General features: G+C 35.3%; 1 protein-coding gene, 1 non-coding gene and 1 pseudogene across 6 annotated transcripts in view; 2 read left to right on the top strand and 1 right to left on the bottom strand.

Moving 5' to 3' along the window:
* The window catches only part of Nemf (nuclear export mediator factor), a 56,976-nt gene that overhangs the window by 6,212 nt on the left and 24,843 nt on the right, over positions 1-25,921 (bottom strand). For all 5 annotated transcript variants that reach the window (XR_012446172.1, XM_020174355.2, XM_074068024.1 and 2 more), the window contains 13 exons: positions 24,319-24,407; positions 18,270-18,373; positions 17,745-17,807; positions 10,572-10,684; positions 8,959-9,016; positions 8,609-8,667; positions 8,396-8,516; positions 6,891-7,167; positions 5,596-5,638; positions 5,407-5,456; positions 4,419-4,572; positions 1,343-1,420; positions 993-1,190 (listed from right to left, as the gene is read on the bottom strand). Coding sequence is in view for 4 of the 5 variants with exons in the window: in XM_020174355.2 (XP_020029944.1) it covers positions 993-1,190; positions 1,343-1,420; positions 4,419-4,572; positions 5,407-5,456; positions 5,596-5,638; positions 6,891-7,167; positions 8,396-8,516; positions 8,609-8,667; positions 8,959-9,016; positions 10,572-10,684; positions 17,745-17,807; positions 18,270-18,373; positions 24,319-24,407 (1,407 nt within the window). In the remaining variant the exon portion in view is untranslated. The remainder of the gene's footprint in view (positions 1-992; positions 1,191-1,342; positions 1,421-4,418; positions 4,573-5,406; positions 5,457-5,595; positions 5,639-6,890; positions 7,168-8,395; positions 8,517-8,608; positions 8,668-8,958; positions 9,017-10,571; positions 10,685-17,744; positions 17,808-18,269; positions 18,374-24,318; positions 24,408-25,921) is intronic.
* Positions 1,190-3,310, top strand: LOC109693242 (eukaryotic translation initiation factor 4E pseudogene; annotated as a pseudogene).
* On the top strand, positions 3,132-3,238 carry LOC141421983 (U6 spliceosomal RNA). Its single transcript, XR_012446652.1, has one exon. It is a non-coding gene; the product is annotated as a U6 spliceosomal RNA (small nuclear RNA).

The raw sequence follows: 25,921 nt of genomic DNA, 5'->3' as shown, positions 1-25,921 counted from the left end.
GAGGGATGCTCCCTTGAACCTCTTTTTCTTTTTTTCTTTTTCTTTTTTTTTTTTTTTTTAAATAAAGACACTAATCCTTTTCCTAAGGGCCACACCTCTTAATATACACTGGGTATTTAGGTTTCAATATAGGAATATTTTGGGGGTGGGTACCAACATTCAGATCATAGTACCCACCCATGAAAGATTAGTAATTCCTCTCATAAATATTTTTTATTATAGGGTTTACAGAATTATAAAATATAGTAATAGCATAAAAATTTGAGAGCTAAAATGAGTGTTAAAATTACCAAACAAGGCCTGGTAAAGGGATTCAAACAGTAACAGCACTACCTGGCAAGTGTGAACCCCTGTGTTAAAATCCCAGTGCTGCCAAAAAAAAAAAGAAAATTACTGAACAAAACACAGTTTAATAGGGAGAAAAAAACACTTAAACTGAGCACAAAATTATAACTCAAGCTTTAAAATGATGTTGATCATGAAAGTAAAAAATTAACTCAGCCTGAATTTTGTACAAATTTACTTTTAAAATGCCTAGAATTTAAGAGGATAATGTGAAATGATACTGAGCTTCTTGGATTTTGCTGATAAAACAATTTAGGTAAATGTTTTAGTCAGAAAAATGTTAATTTCTCATTGCTTTTGTAATTAAGGACATGGCCCTTGAACTGTGCAGCCACTTTCAACATTATGTAAAACAATGCAGCATATAATCCTATAAAAAAGCTTAGAGAAGTGAAAATTTTCCACTCATCTTTAAGACAAGTCCAATTCTTTGTCCAATTTTAAGACTGATTATTTTCTAAAAGCTTGTAATAAATGTTTCATCAGCTGTGAACATTATTATTTTTATGCTTAGCGAATGTAATCTTATAGTCTTTCAGGTTGCATTTCTTAGATGAGGGTTGGCACTCATCTGGTTTCAGCACTACAAGCTGACGTCCTAGGAACACTAAGCAAGAAGTGAGGGCCCAAGTGGGTGGCAGTTTTACCTTGTCATCATGTAGCTCATCTACAGCTAAGTCCTGTAACTCATGAGTTACAACCTCAAGGGGTGGAGTTTCTTTTTTAATGCTGTCTGAAACCCTTTGTCCACCTCTGGGTTTCTGGGGTTGCTTCTTCATAGGTTCATCCTTTGTTTTCCCTTTCTTTCCTTTCTTTCCTTTTTCTTCTTTGTTTGAACCTGCAGACTTTAATTCATAGAGGAAAAAAAGTCAGTTAATATCAGTATTATCAACAATGTAAAGATTTTAACAAAAATTCCTTGACCATTTGTCATAAACTAGGCAAGGGCTTGGATGCCCACTGAAAAGCAAAAATAAAGTCTTTAGATGTTACTTACCCCCAGCAATTTCATAATAAGTTCACGATCTTCTTCATCCTGGTCTTTGTATTTTTCTTTCATTTTTTTCATTTTACTCTATGAAATCAGAAGATTTGGAAAATTCAGCAGTAAAGAATGTCCAAAAATACTTGTAAAGAAGAGATACTTATAGGCTGGATGTGGTGGTGCATGTCTGGAACCCCAGCGTTCAAGAGGTCGAGGCATGATTGTGAGTTTCGGGACAGCGTGAGCTACATGGCAAGAACTTGTCTCAAAAGTTAAAAAAAAAAAAGTGTTTGTCTACTCCTTCTGTCAAAAATGCTTATTGAGCAAGGCACCATTCTAATACAAAAAAAATATGGAGTCCTTCATCCTCAAGGAACTTACCATGTGGTAGAGAGAAGATACATACAGAAGAAAAGATCAATCTAAGATGGCAACTGTGGAACCATAAACTACCCCTACTCCTAATCCTCCACCTACAGAAGAGGAGAAAACTAAATATAATCAGGAGGTTGCTAACCCAGAACACTGTATTAACCTCTACAGCACAGATGGGTGCTCTGATTTTTTAAAAATGATAAAAGCAAAACTTGGCAAGCAAACCTTTGACTGATCTTTAAGTTTGATACTGTTGAAGAATTTTGGGCTCTATGCAATCATATCCAGTTGTCTAGTAATTTAATGACTGGCTAAATTTAACGCCTGGCTATGACTACTCACTTTTTAAGGATGGTATTGAGCCAATCTGGGAAGATGGAGAAAATAACAGGGAAGACAATGGCTAATTACATTGAACAGCAGAGATGAAGTGGCCCCAAGCACTTTTGGCTGAAGACACTGCTGTGCCTTACTAGAGAATCTTTTGTTGACTATAGTGATGATGTATGTAGAGCTGTTGTTAATGTTAGAGCTATAGGTAATAAGATAGCAAAATCACTACTGAATGTGAAAACAGAGGCTGTTACATGTATAGGGAGAGTATATGTTCTTTTTAAAAAACTTTTGCTAGAGTGTCCACTATCCCAATCAAAGAATTACAGTACATACCCCCAGAATCCACAAATGTGTTCCTGGCCCACTGTGTAACAGCCTACTAGAAATATCACTATAAACACATTTTTCCCATCTATAATATTCAAAAAAGAACTTGCATCTCTGTATCTTACTAGGAAAAAAAATTCTGTTTATGTTCCATTTTATGCAGGAGCGTATTTTGCTGTTTTGAAAGGGTGTGATACATTCAGATTTCTAGCAATTTTCTGTTTCTTTTTACAGCATTATTTTTGCTGTACTCTTGTTGATGGCTGCTAGATTTTAGTTTATTGGTTTCCTTAACTTGGTAACATTAGTGATTCTGATTTCAGTTTTTCACTTGTTTTGCTTTTGTTCTTTCATCATGTGACACTGATGAAGGATCCAGAAATATGACACAAAGGTGGAATAAACATTAATTTTGTGCATTCTTTGGTAATTTTTGGTTTTTTTGTAACTACAAGGCTTTGCCACAAATTTATGCATTTCATTCAAATCAGTGATCTATGTTTGTGTGATTTCTTAAACATAACTGGATTATAAAAAAAAGTTAACATCATAATTAATTCCTTATGCCTTTTTGTTTTGTTTTTGGTGGGACTGGGGTTTGAACTCAGGGTTTCACACTTGCAAAGCAGGCACTCTACCACTTGAACCACAATTCTAGTCCTACATTCCTAACTAGAATTAGCATGTCTGTTTTTGTATCTTTATGCTGTATTTTAACGCTCTGTATTACTTAGGTATTTTGCTTTGGTTAAAAATGGCTCAAGTGCTCGCTTCGGCAGCACATATACTAAAATTGGAATGATACAGAGAAGATTAGCATGGCCCCTGCGCAAGGATGACACGCAAATTCGTGAAGCGTTCCATAAAAAAAAAAAAAAAAAAATGGCTCAAGTAGGAGAGCAGTCCCATTCATATAAAACAGTGTACAAAACTAAATAAAATGTGTAAAATGAATTGTCTTAAAAAAACCAAGATAAAATTAACATATCATTTAAAATAGTATAGGAAAAGTGCAAACATTTTCTATGATAATTTTTAAAAAGGAGACATTTTCTTTTTCTCTTTGTGGTACTGAGGTCTGAACTCAGGGTCTCTTGCTTGCTTGCTGGATAGGCACTCTACCACTTGACCCACTCCATCAGCCCAAGGAGGCATTTTCACTTTGAGCAAAAATTATAAGGAAGAAAAACTTGAATGTTTTTCTTAAAAGTAGTAAATGCTATAATATTTGGGAATATAGGAAAAGTATAAAAAGATAAAGACCAAAGAGCAATAATACCAAGTCACTGCATCCAGTTTGAGTCATGTTACACAAAGAGGAAGAACAGGAAATAATGCAGCTAGGTGCTTATTGTACAGGTTCTTAAGATGCTGAAATTTAGACCACTTTTTTTTTTTGTTTTGGGGTTTCTTTTTTTATGTTCTGGAGATCAAACCTGGGCTTGATCTTAGTAGGCTCCATTGAGCCTGGAGCTAATTTTTAAAGAGATTTGCTGACATTAGCCTGCTACAACATTTAAAAAAATCTGTATCTACTGCTTCTTCATCACCCCATTTTAACAAACTGTGTAAGAACTCTAGCTAAAATTACATTAATATTAAAAGAAGAAACTTCTAAGCTAGATTCTCAATATTAATATCAGCTCTGGCCTGGGGTAGAGCTTAATGGTACAGTGCTTGCCTAGCATGTATGAGGCCCTGGGTTCAATTCTTACCGAAAAGAAAAAGATCAGCTCTGCCACTCACTAGCAGGGAGACTCTGGCAAATAAATCTATTCCTCCTCTGCATAAAGTAAAAGCTTCTGTAGAGATGATCTTATAGGTCTAAGGAACATCAAATAGTGGTTTCAATGTTCCCTAAACACTATCTTTTCAACTAATCTTCAGTCAAAGGAAGTCGCATGGAATTTTTTTTTGCCTATATCTTCTATTTCACTTAAACTTTAAGTGAAATCAAGATGAACCTCAAAACTTCATTTGTAAATGATACTGTACTAACAGGTCATCCAAAAGTTATATTGTACTAATAGGTCATCCAAATATGTATTACCTTTTGTCCTCGTTTCATTGGCTGCACAGCTGCAGTATTTTTGCTTGTGTTCTGATGACTTTCAATGTGCACAGTACTTTCCTTTCCTTTGTCCTTTTCCTCTATAACTTCTAAATCCTCTAAGTCAATTGGAAGCTTTTTCTTCTTCATTTCTCTATATACAAATGAAGTAGAAACATCAATTTCTAAGAACTTCAATGGGAGCTAGGCAAAGTGGTACACACCTGTAATTCCAGCACTTGGGAGACTAAGGCAGAAGGATTGAGTCTGAGGCCATTTTGGACCCCATAGTAACACCCTGTCTCAAAAAACAGGCTGAGCACAGTAATCCTGTAATACCCGCTACTTAGGAGGCAGAGATCAGTAGTTCGAGGCCAACCTAAGCAAAAAGTCACCGAGACTAGAGCGCAACAAACAAGCCAGGTGGGGTTAATCATACCTGAGGTTCCAGCTACAAGAAAAGCATAGGCAGGAGGATCACTGTTTGAAGCTGGCCCTAGGCAAAAAAAATGCAAGACCCTATCCAAAAAAATAGCTAAAAACCACAAAGGAGCTGGGGGTGTGGCTCAAGTGGTAGAGCACCTGCCTATTAAGTCTAAGACCATAAAGCTCAAACCCCAGTAGCACCAAAAAGAAAAAAAGAAAAAAAAAAATTACCAGGCAGAAGGGGAACACACATAATACATAAATTATCACAGCTTCTGCTAATTTGATAATCACCATGGTACAGTATACAAAGAGACTCAAAGCATCACATAGGAAAAACCTGAAAATTTTTATCTCATTAATTTATCATTCTGTCATCTAGGCTCAACATATTAAATGCCCTTGACCTATTGTTACTCAACCAAAAATCATGATAGTCTGGCACTGGGATTTGTATAGCCTTTGTATCAGTATGGTCTTGGCACATCTTAGATGTGGTAGTTAAATTGCCAATTTTTAAAAATTAAAAAAAAAGCTTGAAAAGCATGCAAACACGTTTTACCTTCTTTCCTTGGCTGACAAATGTCTTCGGCCCTGTAATTTACTGTCACTCTGTAAAAATTAAACAACAACAACAAAAAAAACTAAGAAACACAATATCATAACTATTAATTTTTCAAAAAGTAAAATTAAAAAGAAAATTAATCACTGAGAAAAACATGCTTTTCATAAAATTTCAAAACTAGCTTACTGAATTAGAAGACTCCTCTTTTGAAGCCAATTTCTGGAGAGACCTATGAAAACAAAAGAAGAATCTACTCATCTATAAAAGACATTCATTTACAAACTCTTAAAACATTCCCCTATCATACTCTGAATTACTTATAATACTACAAATTTTCAAATTTGGTAAGATTAGAAAATAAACAATATTCAAATCCTTTACACATACACACATGCGCTTGAACAGATGACTTTAAAATCTTATTATGTGCTAGGCACTGCAAGATCCTTTACAACATAAAATCTTCACGGAAACCCTGTGAAGAACATGCTATTCCATTTCACAAAGAAGGAAAATAAAGTTTATATGTAACTTGCTCAAGGACATACCATAAGACTTAATTTCAGTATGTCTGATCCCTAAGATATTTTTTATTACCCCAGTAATAATGTTTTTTAAACTACGGATTGTTCAGTTGATAATCAGTAATATTAAAACACCAGCTGGACATAAGTGGTTGGCTATTGCCTATAATCCTGGCTACTTGGGAGACTGAAATCAGGAGGCTCATGGTTTTAGGGCAATAGGCAAAAAGTGTGTGAGACCCCATCTCAACCAAATAGTTGGATGTTTGTGCCTGTCATCCTAAATTACAAGGGAGGCTGAGATGGGGAGGATCAACGGCCTAGGCAAAAAGTTTGCTAGACCCCATCTCAATGGAAAAAAGCTGGACATTGGGAGTACCCACTAGAAGCTTAAAATAGGATAGTGGTCCAGGCTGGCCCCGGTAAAAATTGAGAACCCATCTCCAAAACAACCAGAGCAAAAAGGGCCAGAGGTATGGCTCAAGCAGTATACTGTCTGCCTTGCAAATTTGAAGCCTAGAGTTCAAACTCAGTACCACCAAATAAAAAAAAATTTTTTTAATTCTTTGTTGTTGATGGGATTACCTTTGTGATGATTAGCAATTAGAACCATTTCCCTTTTCTTTGTGGGTTATTCTTTTTCTTTTGTTTTTCAGAGATGGGATGCTAGACAAGTGTTCTACCACTGAGCTATACTCTAAGCCCCTGCATGTTTCTCTTTTGTTCTATTTTGACCTACTTTAGCTACTTTATATTTTATTTTTCTACCGTGGTTCTGGGATTTCTTTAGCAAGAGACCCAATCAACTGTTAAAAAAAAAAAATAAGACAATGGAGGATAATAGTACATTGAATATCAGAACAATGAGGAGAAAATGTACTGAAGTCAGTCTTAGTGAAGGATTACCACATCATCATTCCCAGTTTACAAAATAAAACTTCAGTTTTTAAACATTACCTTTGGGACTGAAGGTGGGACAAATCAATAGTGGTATCAGGATAATCTAATGTCTCTTCCCCTTCGTCCTTCATTTCACCAACAGGCTCCTGATCTTTTGTAACTTCTTCAGATTCTCCATCTTCAGAGCTTTCTTCCTGAATTAATTCCTCATTTAGTTCATTGCCACCACTCTGAATAGTAACATCTTCTTGGTCATCTTGAGTCATAAGTTCTACTTCTACAGGCATTTCATGTAATTCCTCTTTATCTTCTTCACTGCTGGTATCACCTCCGTCTATACAATTACCAGAAGGAAAGTCAGTAGGGAACTCCCAACAAAACTGTGATTTTATAGAAAGCTTCATAAAAATATTCCATGGACTCCATTTCCCCAAAAGATCACCAGAAAATTTCCTGATCATCCCCACAAGGTACTACTCTGATTCAGAAAAGAGGATAATCTGTGTTAAGAATAGGTTGGACATAATGATCTCTAAGGGCCTTTTACAACAATAAACTTGTTGAATACTACTACCATTTCTACAATAAAAACCGTAACTTGCCTTTCTTATTTATTTCAAAAAAAAAAAAAAAAAGCAAGAAAAATAGGTGTATAAATTCTGCAATTTTTATAATTTGTAAATGAAAACTAAACAATGTTATGTAACTAGCACATAATAGGTACTCACACTTTTGCAAAAAGAATACTGTCTAATAATAGACTCCAGTTGCTTTACCTGTAAAATGAGATGCCATCACACTGTCAAAGATGGCCATGAAAATTAAACAAAAAATAATGTACATAAAGTACTTAATACAGTGCTAGGCACATGATGAGCACCAATCAGCATAATCTGATAGCAAAGTAGTTGTAAATGAAACAATGCAATGCTAATCATAAAAAGGAATGACCCTATGAGAAAGAATAATTGTAAAAGTAGTTTAAGAGGTTTAAGTAGTTTAAGTAGTTTTTCCTAGATCCCTCAGGTTAGTTGATAAATTTATTCCAGCCACTGTAGTTGCTCTTACTTGAAACAAATACATTTATAAAAATCAACCCAAATTCTCTTAAGAAATTGCACGTACTTTAAATTCACATATTTCTAACTCAACCCAAATAAGAACACTTACATATGTCTATCTTTGTTAAATATACATTATTCATTAAAATACTGAAATCTTAGTAAACATACACTGAAGTATGCTAGTAATGAATCCAATTAAACACTTACAAAAATTTTACCTATTTGTTTATTTATTTTTGCAGCTCTGAGGTTTGAACTCGGGGCCTTGCATTTACTAAGCAGGTGCTCAACCACTTGAGCCACATCTTAGCCCAAATGCTTTGTAACTTAAGGGAATAAATATATTCGATATTTTTAAAAACAAAATTTAGTAAAACTGATAACATTTTGGATATATTTTGAAATTCTGATTATCCCAAAAGAGACATGATCATCTAAATAAGTGTTTATTTACATAATAAAAAAATACAAGCCAGCTTGTTAAAATCTGTAAACTACCTAATTGTTCCATGTCTTCTGATAGGAGTTCACTTGTGCAACTTGCCAGTGTTTCCATTTCTTCATCCTGCACTCTGACTTTTCGTTCACCCCGATGTCTCCAAATACAAGTCTCATCCACCTATAAAAACCGTTTTTTTTATTGATGGAAATTTAGGTATGATTTATGAAAACCAAAAAACGAAACAAAAAACCCAAGAAGCTGATGGGTACCTTAAACAGGAAGCTAAAGCCCATCATTAGATATGAGGGAGGAAGGAAATTCTTTTTTCCTACAAAAGATAATGTACATTAATGTTTTAAAAATAAGTTTTGTCCTTTTTTTGTCTGCAAAATATCTGACACCAGTGATTATACCCAGGTAAAAACATTACCCATTTACCACTCATAAGATTTGGCATTATGTACAGAAACAATAATTAAGAAGAAAGGCTATCATGCTTGCTCTCATTTTTGGGGTAGAATACGAATAATCCATTTTTATAAAAAACAAAAAAGTGTCCTCAAACCTGCCTCTATAATCCATTGACAAGTCAGGGATTTGTTTTTTATGTCTGGCTTACCTCTTATCATGAAGCTCCCTGTTGTCAAATATTCTCCAGTTGGTGCTGTTTTAGATACCTTAGGAACACAATAATGTATTACAGTCTTATCTTAAATGAAATTCTTTTCTGATGTACTTCCTAATAAAATAGCTTTTTCATTTTAGGAAATACACAGCAGGTTTCAAAAAACATATCTAGCTTGGCAAAACAGAAAGTAAGACTATTACAGTTAAAAAAATTTATATGTCTGTGAAACCCCCAAATTTGAGAATATTTTTAGTAGTATTAAGGTTATTAAAATCTTTAAAATCCCATAGGAGAATTACCCACTTTTACTAATAGTACTGGGTAGAAAATATTATAATCCCTCAAGTATTACTAAGTTCCCAAAAACACAGTATCTGGCATAGCAGAAAACGTAAATAGATACAGAATGATACTAAGTCCAAGGGAAGAAAATGGAATTGAATTATTTACCCTACTCAGGACCTTATAAAAGTACAATTCTTGAAAATGTGAAATCAACAACAAAGTGAAGTCAAATATGGAATGAAGTATCATCAAATAAAACAGCATTAAAAAAGACAATGGCAAAAATCAAGTGCATAAAAAAAACCCCACAATATGCCTGCGCTTTTGTTAGGGCAAAAGAGAAGTCAGAGAATACCAACAAAGATAAACAGGAGAAAGATATTTTAGGTCAATTTGCCAGTCCTAATTGGAACATTCTTTACCCTAAATAACTGCATAGATCACTCCATGTAGGTCTTTGCTCAGATCTTACCATGCCAGAAAGACCTTCCCTAGTATTTTATTCAAAATGATGTAAGTTCTACATTGTCCATCCTATTACATATTTAAAAAAAAATTCTTGGACCAGGCACGGTGGCTCAAACCTGTAATCCCAGCTACTTGGAGGTAGAGATAAGGAGAACCATAATTTGAGATGAGCCTGGGCAAAAAAGTCAGGGAGACCCTATCTGAATAAAAAAGATGGGTGTGGTAACATGCATCTGTGATCCCAGATATCAGGAAGTTTAGGTAGTAGGATCTCATGGTCAGGGCCACTCAGGCAAAAAAAAAAAAAAAAGCAACAAAAAAACCCAAAACCCTGAGACCTTATCTGAAAAATAACTAAAGCAAATAGGGTTAGGGGTGTGGCTCAAGTAGTAGAACACCTACCTAGCAAGAATGAAGCCTGTGTTCAAACTCCAGTATGATCAGTCTCCAAAAAAAAATTTTTTTTCCCCAAAAAATTCTTTATGGCACTTGTTACCTGGTATGTATATACTTTTCTTTACTACTTAAATATAAGCTCTGTTAAGGTAGGTACTTTGCCTTATTTTTGTCTCTCCCCGCCTCCCAATTTTTTTTGTGGTATAAGGATCAAACCTAAGGACTTGCATGTGCTTAGGCAACAGCTTTATAACTAAGCTACATCCCCTGCCTTATTTATCCTGTACTGTCAAAAATTTGCACCAATATGGCTTTCTTTTTTTTTTTTTCTCGGTACTGAGGTGTGAACTCAGGACCTTGAGCTTGCTAGACAGGTGCTCTACCACTTGGCCATGCCTCTAACCCCCAAGCATGGCGCTTAATAAGTTAATAAAAAGGACCATAGCCCTTATTACCTGATTATGGTACACCCACCAAGCACTAGTGATAACTCGCGCATCCCAAGCAGCACTGTAGCAAAGAGCCATTGTGCCAGCTTCAGTCAACGTCCGAGGAGGGATTGGTTCTCCTACAATACCAATGTTATGGTTCAGCACCACAGTACAGAGCAAATTGTAAACATCACACATAGCATAACACAGTCAAACATCTCATGTCTTAAATACTGATTTCACTATAAAAAAGTCACTCTGTGCGTGCATTTTGAAGTGCTGGGGATCAAAAAAGTTACTATTTTCAATAAAAAGGTACTTACATGGAAGACTTTTAAATTATATATATATATGTCAAAGATGAAATATTCTTTTACTTAAATCAATAATTCTAACTTCCAGAAAGTACAATTTAGAAAAATCTAGTTTGGAGACTTGCAAACTAATTAGTACCAGCTGCCTGAATCATCAAAACAAAGGGCATATTAATATATCCCTTACAGTGAGGATTCAAATATTCTTTAAAAGTGGACAGTATGCGGGGCTAGGGATGTGGCCCAGGGGTAGAGCACTTGCCTAACTTAAGTGAGGCCATAGTTCAATACCCAGCAATGCCAAAAAGGGAGTAAGGTGATAAAGTACACAATTCAATGGCTTATAAAGCAGTATGACCATTACCACTATTTATTCTAGAAAGTTTCATTATACCAAAAACCAAAGCCAACCAAACCAAAACAAAACCCTGTATCTATTAGAAATCACTCCCCATCTTCCCCTCTATACCTAGTCCCTGGCAATCACTAATTTACTTTCTGTCTCTACGGATTTGCCAGTTTTGGACATTTCATATCAATGGAATCATTGATTGATTCCTTTGTGTTTGGCTTCTTTCACTTAGCACCATAATGTTCATCCATGTCAAACTGCACATAAAGCCAGGAGCTGGTGGCTTTTGCCTGTAATTCTAGGTACTCAGGAGGCAGAGATCAGGAGGACCGTGGTTTGAAGCCAGCTGGGGCAAATAGTTCGTGAGACCTTATCTTGAAAAAACCCATCACAAAAAAGGGCTGGCGGAGTGGCTCAAAGTATAGGCCCTGAGTTTATGCCTCAGTACATAAAAAGGTTCGTATAAGTATTTCATTTAAACTCTGAATGCTTCATTGTATGGGTCTACCACATTTTGCTCATCTATTCATCAATTGATGGACATGGGTTGCTCCCATTTCTTGCTTAAAATAATGCTGCTATGAATATTTGTATACACTCATCTTGGGTATGAACCTAGAAGTGGAACTGCTGGGTCAAAACTATGTTTAATTTCTTGAAGAGGTGCTAAACCATTTTGCACAGCAGCAGCATCATTTTCCATACCCACCAGCAATGTAAGAGGGTCCCAAATTCCTTTTTTTCCCCTTGGCAATACTGGGGTTTGAACTTGGGGCCTTGCACTTGCTAGGCAGGTGTTGCTTTAGTTATTTTTCAAACAGTGTTTCAGTTGCCAGGACTATGATTGTATTTAACTTCCCTCATGGCTGGAATAACAGGCATGCACCAGCATGCCTAGCTCTTTACTGGCTGAGATGAGGTCTTGCTGTTTGCCCAGGCTGGCATTGTTCCAACATCATTCTAATCTTCACCTGCTGTGTAGCTAGGGTTACAGGTGTGAGTCATTGTGCTTGGCTCCTTTGCTCATTTTTTACTTGGGCTATTTGCCTTTCTATTGTGGAATCTTACATGTTCTTTGGATACTAGTCCCTTATTAGATAAATGATTTATAAATATTTTCTGCTAGTCTAAGGGTTCTTTTCTTTCTTGATAGTGTCCTTTGAATTAAGGCTTTTAATTTTAAGTGTAGCTTGCTTGTTTTTTGTTTGGATGCTAATGATTTTGATATCATATCTAAGAAATGACATGATCCAAAATTATGAAGATTTACACCTTGTTTTCTAACAGTTTCATAGGTTTCACTCTTAAATATAGTCTTGGATGCATTTTAGGTTAATTTGTATAAAGGTGTAAAGAAGGGATCTAACTTTATTCTTTTTTATGTGGATATCTAGTTGTCCTAGCACTACTGCTAAAAAAGATTATTCTAAGAAAAGACAAGTCACAGACTAGGAGAAAATATTTGCAAAAGACATAGGAGTGATGCACAGGAAAGGAAGTAACATTGCACTTTATAAACACTGTATTGTAAGTGGAAAATGCAATGTCTTAAGTAAAAGTATTTAAAAAAAAAGACATAGGAGATAAAGAACTATTACTCAAAATACACAAAGACCTCTTAGACCTCAGCAATAACATTAACCCAATTCAAAAAATGGTACAACGTCTTTAACCAAAGAAGACAGACAGATGACAAGCACATGAAAAGATGCTCCATATCATGTCATTAGGAAAATGCAATATAAATTTGTGTGGAGATACCAATGACAAAAATTGAGAACACTGGCGACAACAAATGCTAACAAGGATGTGGAGCAAAAGGAATTCTTATTCATTACTGCTCAGAATCCAAAAGGGTACAACTACTTGGGAAGATAGTCTGGTAGTTTTTTTTTTGTTGTTTTGTTTTGTTTTTTTTTTAACAAGACTAAATATCCTCTTACCATATGATCCAACAATCTTGCTCCTTGGTTATTTATTCAAATGAACTGAAAACATGTTCATATGAAAACCTACATATGGATGTTTATTTGTAGTTTTATTCATAGTCACCAAAATATGGTCTTTCTGTAGGGGAATTAATAAACTCTGGTACATCCTAACAATGGAAAATAATTCAGCATTAAAAATAAATGAGCTATCAAGCCAGGAAGAAACAATCCACTTTAATGTGTAATACTTAGAAGCCAATCTGAAAAGGATACATATTGTTATGATTACATCTATAACATGACATTCTAGTAAAGGTAAAACTACACAAAACAAAGATCAGGGCTTAAGTAGAGGGATAAACAAATAGAAGACAGAGGAATTTAATGCAATACAACTACTCTGTATAGTACTATAATGGTAGACACATGGCATACATTTGTCCAAACCCATGAAATACACAATACCAAGAATGAAACTTAATGTACACGGTGGATTCTTGGCAGTATTGATGTATCAATGTGGCTTAACAACTGTATCCCTTTAGTGGGAAATGCTGATAATAAAGGAAGCTATACATCTGGGGGTAGAGATTATAGAGGGACGCTCTGTACCTTTTGCACAATTGTACTGTGACCCTAAAACTGCTATAATAAATCAATTCTGTTAAAATATTTACAAAGAACTGGAGGCATGGTTCAAGTAATAGCATGCTTGTCTAGCAAGCACAAAGCCCTGAGTTCAAACTCCAGAACCATCAAAAAAATGGGGGGGTTGGGGGGGATGAGGGAGAGGAGTGGCACATAGTGCTTGCTTAACACGAGTAAGAGCCTAGGTTTGATTCCCAGCATTGCACAAATGAGAGAAAGGATATTCAACCTTCAACAAATAATCTTGGCACAGCTGGTGAAAATCAACTGCCCACATGCCATTGCTGCTTTGTCGTTTTTTTTTTTTTTTAAGGAGAGAGCTAAGATTTATTAGGACATCATTAAAAAGGGAGCCAATGGCAGGCGGCTACCCAAAGGAGCATAGTGCACCTAAATGAGTTTTTAAATCGGCAAGTGTGAGTCCTTCATATTTGTTCTTCAGTTTTAAGAACACTTTGCTAAACTGGTCCTTTACATTTCCGTATGAATTTTACAATCAGGTTGTCTATCTGTTTAAAATTATTTGAATTTATGGTATTTCTGGAAATTTCTATCTAGCATTTTCAAATTACAATTCATTGGGTAACTAAAACCATGAAACTCAAAACCATGGATAATGGAAGACTACTGTACTTAAGTCTTCTTTTGTGACTTTTTTTTTTTTTTTACTTATTTACAGTACTAGGGCTTGTCCTCAGGGCCTACACCTTAAGCCACTCCACCAGCTTTCTTTTGTGGAGGGTTTTTTGAGATAGGGTCTCATAGAACCGTTTGCCCAGGCTGGCTTCGAACTGTGATCCTCCTGATCTCTGTACCCTGAGTAGCTAGTATAACAGGCAGGGGACACCGGTGCCCAGCAATTATTATTTTTAAAGTAAGTCTACTTTCAATAATGTTTTATAGTTGATCTCTAAATCTAAGTCCTATATTGTCTTCTGGTAATTTTTTTTTTTTTTTTTTTTTTGGTGGTACTGAGGTTTGAACTCAGGGCCTCACTTGCTAGGCAGTCATGCTACCACTACAGCCATTCCACCAGCCCTGTCTTCTGGTAAATTTCTTCTTAAGTTTTTGTTGTTGTTTTGTCTTTTTATAGTACTGGAGCCTTGCACATGCTAGGCAAGTGCTCTACCACTGAATATATCCCAAGCCCTTATTTTCCTTTATTTCATTCTTTTGAATGTTATCATGAATGTTTAGTTGCCTCTTTGGATTATTCATTATTAGTGTATAGAAAAACAAATGATTTTTCTATGCTAATCTCACATTGTGTGGTCACTGCTGCTTGTTTATTATGATTCTGAAATTCTGGCAGGTCCCATATATATATATTGATCTTTCTTAGGGAAAAAGCATCTACGGTTCATTATTATGATTGTTAGAGATGGGCTTTCCATAAATGCTCTTAAGGAAGTTAGTAAATTCCATTCTATTCCCAATTTGCTGAGTCTTTTTTTTTTTTTTTAATCACAAATGAGTGTTGGATTCTGCCATGTTTATTTTGTTTTTTGAGGGAGGTGGTGGAGGGAAACAAGTAGCCCAAGTTGGCCTCAATTCAAGATCCTCCTGCCTCAGTGTCCTGAGTGCTGAGATTATAGGTATGCACCACCATACCCAGCTTGTCAAATGGTTTTTCTGCATTAGTTGCATTCCTAGAATAAATTTCATGGTGCATAATGCTTATAATATTTTGTTAGATTCAGTTTGCTAATATTTTGTCAAAGACATCTGTGCTTATGTTCATAAGTGATATTAGTCTATAGTTTTCTAGTGATGTCTGTATTTGATTTTGTTGTCAGGATAATACTGGTTTGTTAGAATGAATTAGAAAGTGTTCCTATCTCACCTAGTTTTTGGAAGAGTTTCTAAAGGACTGGTAGTTTACCTTTTAATTTCAACAAGTTTGATGTAATTCACCAATTAAGACACCTGGGTTTGGTGTTTTTATTTATTTATTTATTTTTCAAGTTTTTCTTTTTTTTTTTTCTTTTCTTTTTAATGGTACTAAGGTTTGAACTTAGGGCCTCCCTTGAGCCACACACCCAGCTCCCTGTCCTTTTTTTTTGCTGTATGTCCACACTGGCCTTCAACTTGTTCTGTAGCCCAAGCTGGCCTCAAACTCAGTACCCTCCTACCCCAGCCTCCCACTTTTCCTTTTTTTTTTTTCATTATTAACTCCATCTATTTGCTTGTTATGGGTTTGTTTATTTTCTTTTTCTTCTTGAGTTAGTTTTGGTAGTTTGTCCATTTCAATTATCTAACTTGTTGTCATACAACTGTTCTTAGTATTCCCTTATAATCCTTTTGATTTCTATAAAGTCCATAGTAATAATCTCTTCTTTCAATCTGATTTGAGGAATTTGACTCTTATTTTCTTGGTCAGTCTAGTTAAAGGTTTATCAGTTTTGTTGATCTTTTCAAAGAACTAACTTGTTTTATTGATTTTTTTCTCTACTCTTTTCCTATTTGTTTTATTTATTTCTACTATAATCTTTTATTACTTCCTTCTCTGTGGGTGTTTTTCTTTTTCTGGTTCCTAAGGTTCAGAATTTATTGATTTGAGATCCTTCGTCTTTTTAAATATGAGCATTTACCTACATCTCTTCATTTTTTTCTTTTTTGTATAGGGTCTTAACTGTGTTGCCCAGGCTAGCCTTGAAAACATAATCCTCTTGCCTCAGCCTCCCAAGTGCTGAGTTTGTGGATTCATTTATCTCCAAGTTTTTTTTTTTCCCTCTTTTTGTTTTTTGACTCTGGATCTCTACAAAGTCCAGACTGGCATCAAACTCATGATTCTCCTCCCTCTACCTCCAAAGTCCCAGAATTATAAATCAGTGTGTGCAACTATGCCCAACTCTTTTTATTTGGCAGTGTTGGAGACTGAACTAGGGGTCTTATGGATGCTAGGCAAGTGTTCTACCACTGAGTCACATCCCAGCCCTCAAAGTATTTTGATATCCTTTGTGATATTCTTTGACTCACTTATTTATAAATGTTGCATTTAATTTCCACACATCTATGAATTTTCCAAATTTTCTTCTATGGCTGGTTTCTAATTTCACATCATTATAGTCAGAAACTTAACTTTATATCATTTCAATTAAATTGAAATTTACTTTTTATTTAAATTTGAGACTTGTTCTGTAAACTATCATGTGGTGAATCCCAGAGAATATTCCATGTTAGAAAAATGAAATTTTTTTTGGTGGTACTAGTTTGAACTCAGGGTCTTATCCTTGCAAGGAAGGTGTTCTATCACTTGAGCCATACTCCCAGCCCTTTGTTATTTTTCAGGAAGGGTTTCCTGTTTTCGCCCAGTGCCAGTCTCAGACCTCCATTCTCCTTTCTATGCCTTTCTTATAGCTGAATGACAAGTGAGCAATGCCACACCCAACTTACTGGTTGAGAAAGGATCTCCCTAACTTTTTGCCCAGGCTGTGCACAAATTGGGATCCTCCCAATCTCCACCTCCACACCATGTAGCTGGGATTATAAACATAAGCCAACACATGCAGCAAAAAAATGAATATTCTATTGGTAGGTGAAGTGTTCCAGAAAGTTTGTTAGATTTAGTTAGCTTACAGTTCTGTTTAAGGCTTTTATTTCCTTGTTGTTCCTGTGTCTGGGTGGTGTTTTTTTTGTGGTGCTGTGGTTTGAACTCAGGGCTTCATGCTTGAACTACACCTCCAGCCCAAAAGATGGTGTTGACATCTCTACATATTGTCTAAATAGGTCTGTGTACTTCCCCCTTCAATATTGTTTGGCTTTTTGAAGAAAAGTATTCCTAGTCCTAGTATTCCAGGACTATTGTTGGACACATACATGCTTATAATTATTATGCTTCTTTGTGGAATACCCTTTTGTTATCATATCCTTCTTTGTCTCTATTCTTTTCTTGTAGTTATACTAAAATTATTTTAAGGAACTAAAATCCTGAATAATAGGAATATATTACCTGTTGGATTCTTAATTACACAGCTGGTAGCTCCATGAAGATCAGCATGTACATAAATGTCTCCTAAAATAAAGACAAATCAGAAATACTTTAAGTCCTATTTGAGACAGGTCTCACTGTGTTGCCCAGGCTGCTTGCCTCAGCCTGCAGAGTAGCTATGACTACAGGCATGCAATACCACACCCAGCTTTAAGTTCTATTTTAAATGTGGAAAATGCTTGTAAACTTTAACACTGAACTATTAAGCTTTAAAATGTTTACCTACACTGACTTTGGAGGATTAAAAAGCATTTCGTGAATGTAGATGATCAAAAGTCCAACACTGCAACTTAGCTCAGCATTATTACTTTAGCAGTATCTACTTAAAAAGTGGTAAAGCGCATCTTCAGCAAACCCTAAAGCATCAGCTCTTTCAATTAATTAATTCTGTCACACAAAGAGTATAAGATGAAAATGACTGCCTAATATTGTGATACCTGTTCAACCATGTAAGAGAAAATTTTTAAAAATTATACTCTTACCTACCTGGTGTCAAGTATCTTTTCACAATGATTTCATTTTGTTGCTGATCTCGCCCACCTATAATTAGATAGTTCTCTGAGCTAATGAACCATAGAAATTTCTCAAACCTACCAAATTGAAAGAAAACAAAAGTTAACATTTTTTTCTTTGTAGCTGCTTAAATTCACAAGTCTTTTCCAAATAATTTTACTAAAAACTATATTTTTAAAATAGTATTAGAAAAAATTAAATTCTGTCTTTAAAAAAAAAAGTTTCTCCTATCGCTGTTCATAGTGGCACAGATCTGTCTTCCCGTTATTCAGGAGGCAGAGGTAGAAGGATCAAGGTCTGAGGTCAGTCCAGACAAAAGTCTAAGACCCTATCTAAAAATCAAGTTAAAGCAAAAAGGGCTGGGGCATGGCTCAAGTGGTAGAATGCTTGCCTAGGAAGCACAAGGTCTTGGGTTCAAAGTCCAGTACTGCCAAAAAAAAAAGTTATCTCCTTACGCCATATAGACACCCTTCTTAAATTCAAGGATAACTTATAAGAATTATGCAAAGGGAAAGTATAAAGTATCAAATGGTTCATAGGTTTCAGTGGGTCACAAATAAGATTTGGTCTACTGATAAAATAGAAAAGTTGTGCCCAGCGTAGTGGTACATAACTGTAATCCCTGCACTTGGAAGACTGAGGCAGGAGGATCTCAGATCTCAACTTACAGGCCAGCATGTTCTACATAGCAAACTTGAGGCTAGCCTGGGCTATCTACCAAGACCTTATCTCAAAAAAAACCCCAAATTTTATTTTCACTTTGCCCTTAATTAATCAACATAATGGTTACAAATATGGTATTCTTTATATTTAAAAAAATATATACAAAAGGCTAAAAACTGCCTTCAAAAGGATAAATTTGCAACCAGGTGTGGTGGTGTATGCAGTCTATAATCTCAGTATCCAGAAGCTGAGGCAGGAGAATCTCAAGTTCAATTGTAGCCAAGGCTATATAGCAAGACCCTGTTTCAAAAACCAAATAAATAAATAAATAAATGAATAACTGAACAAAAAAAAGGGTAAAATTGTAACTTTTCTCAATTAACTAAGTAAATGGGGTTTTTATGAGTACGCTATCAGTATAAAAAGTATTACACAACATATATACTTAAATAACATCTAGAAAATGGCAGACAATATACATGAATATAAATATCTGCTACATTATTCAAGACAATAGATAAAATAGTATGGAGAGATATCTTATATCCCTCCAGTTTCAATCTTCACTACCACCAAATAGGGAGTCACTGTGATTAGCATCCAATATACCACTCTCCAGAGTTTATCTTTATGAACACAAAGGCTACTACATTAATTTTAACCATCTCATTTTTACAAAGTACACACTGTTTGGCATACTGCTTTATTTTTTGACTTAAAATATTTTTCTCTTTGTTGAATGGATATACTAATTTAACCACTGCCTTACTGATAGTAAGCCAAGTATAAAAAGTCAAATACACAAAATCAGAGAATGGAAGAAATAAATCAGGGATTTTTTTTTATATATCTAATTGTCCTAGTAAAGGAATATATAACTAACAAAGAATATATAATATATATTAAAAAAAACCCAATCAATTAAACAGGACAATAAGTCAATAAAAAATACAGAGCAAGTGTGACAAATGGAAAACGAATAGTGCTATTTGTACATGTAAACCCAAAGATACCAGAGGTTAAACAAAATGCAGATTTATCAAATGCTTTAGGCAAAAGAAAACTATCAGCCTAAAAAACAGTGCATTGATATATGTATCTTTATCTCTATATATGTTCCTTTAAAATATAAGGATATCAAAAGGTTGAAATGTAATGACAGAATGAGGTATACAATGCAAACACTAACCAAAAGAAACTTGATTTTATACCTGACAGAGAAGGAAAAAATAGTTACAAGTGAGAAGGATACTTCATTAAAGGTGATAAAAGGCTTAATTCATCAGAAAGATAACATTTGTTCTATATTTGTATCACTTAATTACGTAACTGCAAATAAAGCAAAAAGTGGCAGAAGTAAAAGGAGAAATGGACAAATCCATAATTATACCACAATTCTATTTAAAAAGTTCTAAGTAGAATATTTTGAGCATTTTCCCAATACATACATACCAAACTTTAGACAAAGGCTGAGAAAAATACTGCTTACTGAAACTATAAAATCTGAATAGTCTTTTCATCTACTAAGAATGTGAATCTGTAATGAAAAACTTTCCCATAAAGAAAACTCCAGGACTACTCAACTCACAGGTGAATTCCACAGGACAATGAAGGACAAATGAAAAACAATACTTTCCAACTTGTTTTATTAGACAATATGACCTCCATACCAATACCTTATGAAAATATTACAAGAAATAAAAATGACAGGCCACATGTAAAAATAATAAAACTTAAAAAATTTACAGGCCATCCCATTTTTCAATAGAGAGGTCCAAATCAAACTAAACATAAAGTGAGGGAAGGAGGCAAATACGACAAAGTTTTGAAAGATGCAGAACAAAACAGTACAAGAAGTTGAGTCCTAAGCTAAGGTGACAGTGGAAAACCCAAGAAACAACTCAGTTTACGATGTGCAAGCTCAAAAATGGCTCCTCCTCCTCAGGGAGGCTGAATCAGGAAGATCATGAGTTCAAGGTCAGCCTGGGCTATTCAGCAAAACCCTGTACCAAAACAAACAAACAAACAAACTGGCAGAAGTACTTAAGGGGATAGTTTTGAAGATGTGGTTACAACAGGAGGACTTGCTGGAAGTCTGTTCAAACAGTTTCCTAAATATTCTTTCCAGTCCTAAATATTTTTATAACTCCATTTCCATACCATAAAAAAAGTAGGGGCAACAAATATAACATACATAATGTATATGAACTAAAGTTAAATGTTTGAAATACTAGATATGAAGACACCCAGCATGCTATTCTCTCTAAAAGCCAGGACTTCACCTTGCTAGCAGAAGAGAGAAAGAAATGTTTTAAGAAATAAGACCAGTTCAAGTGGCAAAGAGCTAAAGTTCTAACAATCTGCCCTACATAGATCATTTCACAAGCCCAACCAGGCAGAGCATATCCAGTCAGCATTTTAATACCCTACTATAAAATGTGAGTGACAAAAAGCACCTTTAAAGTCTGAAGATAAAACTAACAGAAAAAAAAAAAATGAGGATGGGTGAGTAGTTATGGAAAGATGTATTGTCGGAGCCAGCAGTGGGACCGCGCCTGTGTGAGTTAGCATCTGGTCTTGTGAGAAAGCTCCAAGGAACTGGGGCAAAGACCTCAGGATCAGGCCTTGCCTGTGTGAGTTGGTATCTGGCCTTGTGAGAAAGCCAGATGTCCAGAAAAACAGTATTCAAGGTTCCCAGATGGCTTCGTGTCCTTCAGATGTAAATAAGAAAGTAATGCTGAACGTGTGTTTCTCCTGCTTCTCTGTTCCCGTTTTAAAAGACATAACAAAGAGTTAATTTTAACTGTGCTTCCCTGTACTAATGTAACCTTGACAAGTAATATTTGGCATGCTTTTTCTGACCAAATGCTCTCTGTGTAAAAGGAGTTTATACAAACAGTAATATGCTTCATTAAAGTGGCTATTGAGCAAGACTCAGTAGCCCCCTCATCTTTTATGGCTCCAGTCACCCAGGTTCAGCCGATAAAACGGCTTATAATGTATGTCAAAGGATATACAGTTGTATTGTGTAGGATGAATAAGTCTAAAGATGTAATATACAATGTGAGGACTATAGTTAATAGTTAGCATTGTATACTGGATATATGTTGAGAGGATGGACTTTAGGGGCTCTTACCACTAAAAGTGTGCTTAAATGAAGATATCATTTCACTATGAATGCATATATAAAAACAAGCTGTACACCTTAAAATGTACAGAAGATAATAAAATTTAAGCCAGGTATAGTGACAAAACACCTGTAACCCTACTATTTGGGAGGCTGGGGCAGGAAGCTCACAAGTTCAAGGCCAGCCTGGGCTACATAGGGAGTTCCAGCATAACCTCCATTACACAGCAGGACTGTCTCAAAAATCAATAATACAGATTGGAGGTATGGCTAAATCTGTAGAGCATCTACCTGGCAAGCACAGAGACCTGAAATCAAAACCCCAGTGTGTTCCCCCTCCAAAGAAATCCAAAATAATAAAAGAACAACTTAGAGAATACTAAAAAAAAAATACATCAAAACTCAAGAGTTGAAAGAAACTACAAGAGGAAGTTATTTTAAAAAGGAGCAAAAACCCCAAAGACAGCTCATAAAATTAAAAACATGACAGGAAGAAAAAAAAAGTTCATTGGAAGAACTGAAAGATAAAGTCACAGAAATCCCTTAGAATGTAAAACAAAAAAGATAAAGTGCTAAAAAAACAGAAAATGCAAGAAAATTGTAGGATCATCCAGGAGGTTCCATATCTGAAACAGGATTTCCAGAAACAGAAAAGAATTTTCAGAGGTTAGGAAGAACGTGGTCAAGAAAGTCTCTCAGAATTGAAAGTTTCCAAATTAAAAAGGCTCATGAAGTATCCTGCATAATGGATTAAACATCCTGATAAACCCATATCATCTGGAAATTTCAGAGAAAAAAAAATTGGGAGATTAAAAAAAAAGAAAGGATATCTACAAGCTTGTAGAAGGCAAAAAAACAAGTTGCATATAAAATATCAACTGCTGGCAGGCAAGGCAGTTCACCCCTGTAATCTCAGCTACTCAAGTGGCAGAGATCAGAAGATCACAGTTCACAGACAACCTGGGCAAAAAGTTAGTCAGACCCCATCACAAATGATAAACTAGGTATAGTACTGTATACCTGTGATCCTGGCTACAGGGCGGTATAAGAGGGAGGATCAAGGGCCAAGGCAGGCTATAGTAAAACATGAAACCCTATCTGGAAGATAACTAAAAAAGTAAAAAGAACTAGAATGGGTGTGGCTCAAGTGGTAGAGCACTTGCCTAGCAAACACAAGGCCCTAAGTTCAAACCTCAGTACCACCAAAAAAAAAAAAAGAAAGAAAAGATGAAAAAAATAAATTTTAGACACTGGAGTCTTCTAAAATTTTACTTACTATACATTTCTTCTCATGAAAATCCAAGGCACACATTCCATCAACCAAGAAAGGGGAAGAATGAGATCAAAGGCAGAGAACCCAAAATACGGAGGGGTAAACAGAACTTCCAGAGCTGAGCAAGGCTGTGCACACCTGTAATCTCAGCACTGGGAGGCAGAAGCAGGAGGCTGTTCAAGGCTAGCCTGTGACAAATAGCCAGACTCTATTTCAAAAAAAAAATGTTTGGAGAGAACCAATTTAAAATAAAGCAGGTCAAGAAACTCTGATCTCTGTAAGGAGATAATACTAATGGAATTCTAATGTATTTGAACATACCTGGAAGAGAATCTGAAGATAAATCAGTGATAAGAATAAAAGTGAAGGGGGGAGGGCGAGAAGAGAGGGAAGCAGCACAAATAATGTAAACACATGAAAGTAAATATAAAAAAAAGATAAAAGAAAAGTGAAAATAAAGCGAAAGAAACAATTATTAATTATTAATTCCAAGACAAAAAAACTGAGCAAGAAACCATTGTATCCAATTGACACTGGCTCACCATCCACACCACAAAACTCTCACTCAGCCTCAAACTAAGCAACAGGATATGCCTCAGCAAAGAGCACAATCTAAATATTCATAGTAATTTTAAGGCAAGATGATGCTGTAACTGTGTTGTATGTAAGAGCACAAGTGGAAATAAAGTGAAATTCTCATCCTCCACAGGGGGAAGTCAGTAATAGACTGTAATACAGAAAAGTTAAAGAGACAACAACATAAGCATATTACAAAGAGAAAGGGAGGAAAATATCAAAAGAATCATCTAAAAGTAGTTTCCTTGGGATAGCAGGCAATGGGACTAGTAGGGCTACTGGTTTTCTAACAAGCTTTGTATACATGCCTGACTTTCTAAATAATGTGCATATATAATTTCAATAAATATAAAAACTAAATTTATAAAAGGTAGAACACTTACCAATAAACTTTTCTTGCTTTTTGAATAGAGGTAACTGTTTGAACTTCTTTTAAGGTCTGCTTTGTTTTCTTTTCTGCTGATTTGAATGCCTATTTATATGAAAGAAATTTTAAAATGATCTTGCAATGCATTTAAATGACACCAATGTAAATGACGGGGAGAAGAAATAGTTCTTTAAAAGTCACAAAATGGCACTATCTACACAAAACACACACAAAAAGTACACATGCTCCAAAGTAAAGAAAGAATAAAACTCTTTTGCCTTAAATATTAAAATAATTTAAGTCACAGATTTACTCTATATTAATATTTGCTTAAAACCTATAAATTAAGAACTGCTTTGATCATTTGTTAGATGGTGAGTCCCCATCATGTAACAGGTTCTAGGCTAAAAAATTGTGGATAGAATAGTGACTAACATGGACAAAGCTTCCACTCTCATCTCACTGGAGTCTAGAAAAGATAGCTATTAACATATAGTCATTCAAATAAACATACTGAATTATAATCAAGGAAGGTATCTGTAAGGAAATAGCATTTAAGCTGAAACCTGAAGAACCAAAGAAGTTACAAGGCAAAGAACAGAAAGAGTAATATAAACAGAAAGAAAAATCAGCAAGTAGTGGTCATAGAGCAAAATATCAAGAAATGACATCAAAACTGGACATGGTGGCACACATTTGCACTCCCAGCACTTGGGATGCAAGGTAGAGAGACTGTAAGTTTGAGCCAGCCTGTAGTACAAAGAAAGACACTGAGGGCAGAGAAGGGAGAGGGAGAAAGTAAGTCCAGAGGGCCATTCATTTAACAGATATTGAAGTGCCTATTCTGAGGCAATTACTTGTTAAATAGGACTCTACTTGCTTAGGATATAAGTGCAAGAACCCACAAATAGCTGGCAGAGTGGCTCAAGTGGTAGAGTGCCTGCCTGACAAACATGAAGCACTGAGTTAAAACCCCAGAACCACCACAAAAAAAAAAAAAAATTGACAAATAGGATTACATCAAATTAAAAAGCTTCTGCACTTCAAAGCAAACCATTTCCAGAATAGAGAAATAACTCACAAAATGGGAGCACTACAAGCTATTCATGGACAAAGGATTAACATCCACAATATGTAAAGAGTTTAAAAAATTAAACAACAGCTGGGTGCCAGTGCCTTATATCTGTAATGATAGCTACTTGGGAAACAGAGATCAGGAGAACTGTGGTTCAAAGCCAGCCAAATAGCTCATAAGACCCTATCTTGAAAATACCTAAAACAGAAAAAAATTGCTAGTGGAGTGGCTCAAGTGGTAGAATGCCTGTCTAGCAAGTATGAGGACCTAAGTTCAAACCCCAGTAATGAAAAAAAGAAAACAAAGTACAAATGGCTAATAAACACATGAAGAAATGTTCAGCATCCTTAGCCATAAAGGAAATGTAAATCAAAAGGACACTAATTCCATCTCACAAGAGTCAGAATGGCCACTATCAAGAAAACAAGTAACAACAAATGCTGGTGAGGATATAGGGTAAGAGATGGGGAGGAACCCATACATGCTATTAGTAAGAGGGTAAATTAGTATAGCCACTAGGAAAATCAGTATGGAGGTCCCTCAA

Source organism: Castor canadensis, chromosome 3 (assembly GCF_047511655.1).
Source record: "Castor canadensis chromosome 3, mCasCan1.hap1v2, whole genome shotgun sequence".
Taxonomy (NCBI): Eukaryota; Metazoa; Chordata; class Mammalia; order Rodentia; family Castoridae; genus Castor; species Castor canadensis.
This window is presented reverse-complemented; position numbering and strand designations above follow the sequence as displayed.